At 32.9% G+C, this 3,922-nt stretch overlaps 1 protein-coding gene across 1 annotated transcript; it reads left to right on the forward strand.

Moving 5' to 3' along the window:
- The first annotated feature begins 273 nt into the window (after positions 1–273).
- Positions 274–3,797, forward strand: Lost (methenyltetrahydrofolate synthase domain-containing protein lost). Its single transcript, XM_076388961.1, has 5 exons — positions 274–810; positions 1,127–1,512; positions 1,586–1,932; positions 2,008–2,254; positions 2,326–3,797. The coding sequence occupies exons 1-5, from the start codon at positions 792–794 to the stop codon at positions 2,707–2,709; spliced, it is 1,383 nt and encodes a 460-aa protein (XP_076245076.1). The 5' UTR covers positions 274–791; the 3' UTR covers positions 2,710–3,797.
- The last annotated feature ends 125 nt before the right edge of the window (positions 3,798–3,922 follow it).

The following is a 3,922-nucleotide window of genomic DNA, read 5'->3' on the forward strand; positions in this document are numbered from 1 at the left end:
ACCTCAACATTTAATCAGAACGTTCATTTCTTTTAAATACATTAGTGTTTAAGTAGCATAACCTTAAATAAAGAATACAAACATGTTTCTATATATTACCGGCAAACATATTTAGGCACTATTCTCATAAACGCAATAACTCATTTTCTTTGAAAATTCGCATTTAGGGTGTATCACATCAATTCTGTGAGATGTCGCTACGATCGCCCTCAACGCAAATTTTCGCAACATCTAAATTAAAGTTAGGATACTGCATTAATTCGTGAGCAAACTATTAATGATTGAAACGAATGTTAAAAATAAAAGTTAGTTCATTCGTGTATTAAATGGTCGTATTATATGATAAAGATATTGTCACTGTTACGTTGAGATTTATCGTGTCGCGTTTAGGGTTGCGACTCCTAAATATTTCGCGCCACTGTGCCTGACCAAACACATCAGCTGAGTCTGAATCTACTGTATTCCGAATCTGAAGTCTGTCAGTTGTGTTAATTTTGATCTCTGAAGAAATATATAAAAAAGATAGCAATCAAAATTCATTCCTACATTTTTCACTGTACACGTTTTATCTAAAAATTTATGAGTTTTTTAAATATATGAGTTTCTAGTGGATTTTATTGTGATAAGTTTACCGACGTGGCTTTGCTAGAAATAGAAACAAGTGTAAAAAGGATCGCAGATAATGCATATTATCTATTTTTATAAAGAATTTTCATAAAAACCCTTTTTGGATTTACTATAATTTGTAGTCAGCATATCTGAACTGAAGCTCTTTGAATATTATAAGCAAAATGACTGAAGAACAATTACGTGAGTAATTTTTCGTTGTTGTATAAAACATACATTACACGTGCATTTTTTGGTATTATATAGGTTTGCATAAAATAGAGTATTTGATTGTGATATTAGTTATTTTTGTCATCATGCATATCAAATTTTTGCATGATCTATGTATTTTGTCTCTTGCTACATTATTATTAAAAGCATTGAATGATGACACATTGATGAGTCACAGAAAACTATGAATTATTAAGCACCTCCTAAATGTCACTTCTTGAAAGTGCAACAACATATGTAAATGAGTTTTATACACTTAAAACATAGTAATTTTCTTTATGTTTTTTAGCCCAAGAGATTTCTAAACATAGTTTCCGTCAAAAAATATGGGACTACTTAATGAAAAACAAGCTAGTAAATTTTCCTCTCACAGTATACGACCGTATACCAAATTTCAAAGGTGCCACTGAAGCAGCTTTACGTTTGGCAGAGTTAGAAGAATTCAAGAAAGCAAACATTATAAAGATAAACCCAGACAAACCACAAGAACCTGTGAGATTCTTAGCTTTAGAAGCTAACAAAGAAATACTAGTTCCAATTCCTAGATTAAGGTCTGGTCTTTTTCTTCATGTTACGCCAGTTGCTGGTGCTACAAAAAATGAGTTAAGAACTTTATCAAAAGTTTATGGGTTGATGGAGGCAGGCAAACCAATCGGAGTAGATTCTAACATAAAGGTAGTCTATCAATATTTGATTATTAAATATATTTATCTGTATTATGTTACATATTCTTTCCATCCAATTTCAGATAGATCTTGTAGTATTGGGATCTGTTTGCGTTAGCCGTGATGGCTATAGGCTTGGTAAAGGTAAAGGGTTCGCAGATTTGGAATTTGCTATGATGATGAGGATGGGTGCTGTTACCCAAGACACAATAGTTGTTACAACAGTGCATGACTGCCAAGTTTTTGATAGTCTTCCACCTCAGTTGTTTAAAGAATATGATGTACCTGTAGATATAATTGTTACACCTACTCAAACAATAGTAGTGAATCCAAAATTAAAGAAACCTACTGGTATTATATGGCACATGCTCAGCGAAAGGAGACTGAAAACTATGCCAGTGTTACAGCAACTGAAAGAGATGGATGAAAAGTATGTATTGAATTAATCATGCTACATGAAATGATTGGTACATATAAACATATTATACTGTTATTTTTCCTTTAGAGAAGGAAAAGTAGTAACGTTGAAAGCGGAGGATTCTGATACCGAAGCACCGAAACCCTATAGAAATCCTAATCATTCAAAGAAAAAGCCTTTCAAAACTAGGAATGATCTTCCTAATGATGACTTCTACGAGAAAGAAGAAAAAGAGAAAATGTTAAAAAAGCGGTATCCACAAACGCCAAAGAGGCGCATGTATAATAAATTCAGACCAAAGGATGATAATAATTTATCAATCAATGAAGTAGAGGTAATTACATAATTTACAGGTACATATATGTCCATTTACGAGTATGTACATACTATTTTATATCGTTCTAGAAGTTGGAGAACGGTGATAAAAATGTACAACAACGTCGTAGAAATCTGAGGCAGAAGTCTAAAATGCAAATTGAGTTTTCCTTGAAGTTGTCGAATATTTCATCGAGCGCGAGAATATTTGATTTGAAAAATGTCCTGTCGGAGCGCGGAGTTAAGCCAAGTCAGATAACCTGGCAAGGAAATCGCGGTATTTGCTACCTTCATTTTAATAAGCTTAGAAAGAACAGTAGTTCACCGGAACAGCCGATACAGGTCGATTCAATAATGGCAAACCTGCAAGGGCTCCGTATCGGTGAACCTACTGGCAAAGAGAATGATTTCATAATAGTAGAACCTGCCAAACCGATATCCAGAATTGAGGTCACTGATGTTAGTTCTGTCTAAAAATGTACTCGAGTAAATGTTCACAACTATTTGGAACTGGACTTAGTTCGAATAATTGTGCAGTTTGTGCCACTATCTCGAACATATTTCTTTATAGACACGTTTGTTCTGATCGAGACTGCTAGCTTTCGTAAATCGATAGTTTATAGCTTTTTTAAAATGTGCAAAGCTTTACTTATAGGCGTATAGATAACTAATATTGTATATAACAAGTATATTTATGAACCCTTAGGGCATTTAATTTATAACATCGTATTTTTGATAGTCTATATCAGAAGAATAATTTAAAACATACTCTTGATATATGATGGTACAGAACTTAAATTATTAATTATATTTATGGGAGATTCAGTACTTTCTAATTTAATGAGGTGTATTACTTATGGTCAATTAATGGGTAAATAGAAAATAACAATTTTTAATAGTCTCGATATCTACTTTGAGAACAAAAATTTTGGAGAACATATTACAGAAAGACCAAAAAGTCATATGTAATGAAATGCATATCTAGCATTTGATAAAATGCTCATTTAATATTACAGACTGATGATGGTAGTTCAGTCGATTTTTAAACAATACCCAGGGTACATGGAAATGAACATTTAATTCGTGAATAACACTGTTCTTCTAACAGGATATTTTCATAGAGACTAGATAGGGATCAAAGAAAATTCTTTCTATTTTCATGCTGTTGTACTTTTCATAGTGTCGTGTGTGGAGAAGTGAAGGAAGTGTTAGCCAAAAGATGGCAATACATTTGTGATATTAACAAACGCAGTTTATAGCTCTCAGGATCGCAAAAGTAGAATAGTTATTAGTTTTATTACCATGGTTGTTAATTTTTTTTAATACCGCTGCTATGTACTAATCAGTAATCGTACAGTCTTCAGAATCCGCTGGTCGAAGCTTTAATACAGATTCCTCATTTGTGAAATTGGTTTTGAGGGATAGATAACTTAACCCTTTTTATAATTAAGATAGCAGATAGTTTAATATATTTTTTACCGAAAGTATATCGCTTATGGTATCGATGCTTGATCGAAGAAATAAAGGAAGAAATAAAGCTCTACGGTGATTGCATATCACAACCACTTGTCTCTTTCGTTCTATTTCCTTGAATCTTACTCGACGATTGGCGATTTATAAGAACAAAAGAGTAATTACTCACCTCGATGGGTCCATCGATGCTCTTTCCTCGATTTCTTAAGGCAGA

This window comes from Calliopsis andreniformis, chromosome 12 (assembly GCF_051401765.1).
Source record: "Calliopsis andreniformis isolate RMS-2024a chromosome 12, iyCalAndr_principal, whole genome shotgun sequence".
Classification (NCBI taxonomy): Eukaryota; Metazoa; Arthropoda; class Insecta; order Hymenoptera; family Andrenidae; genus Calliopsis; species Calliopsis andreniformis.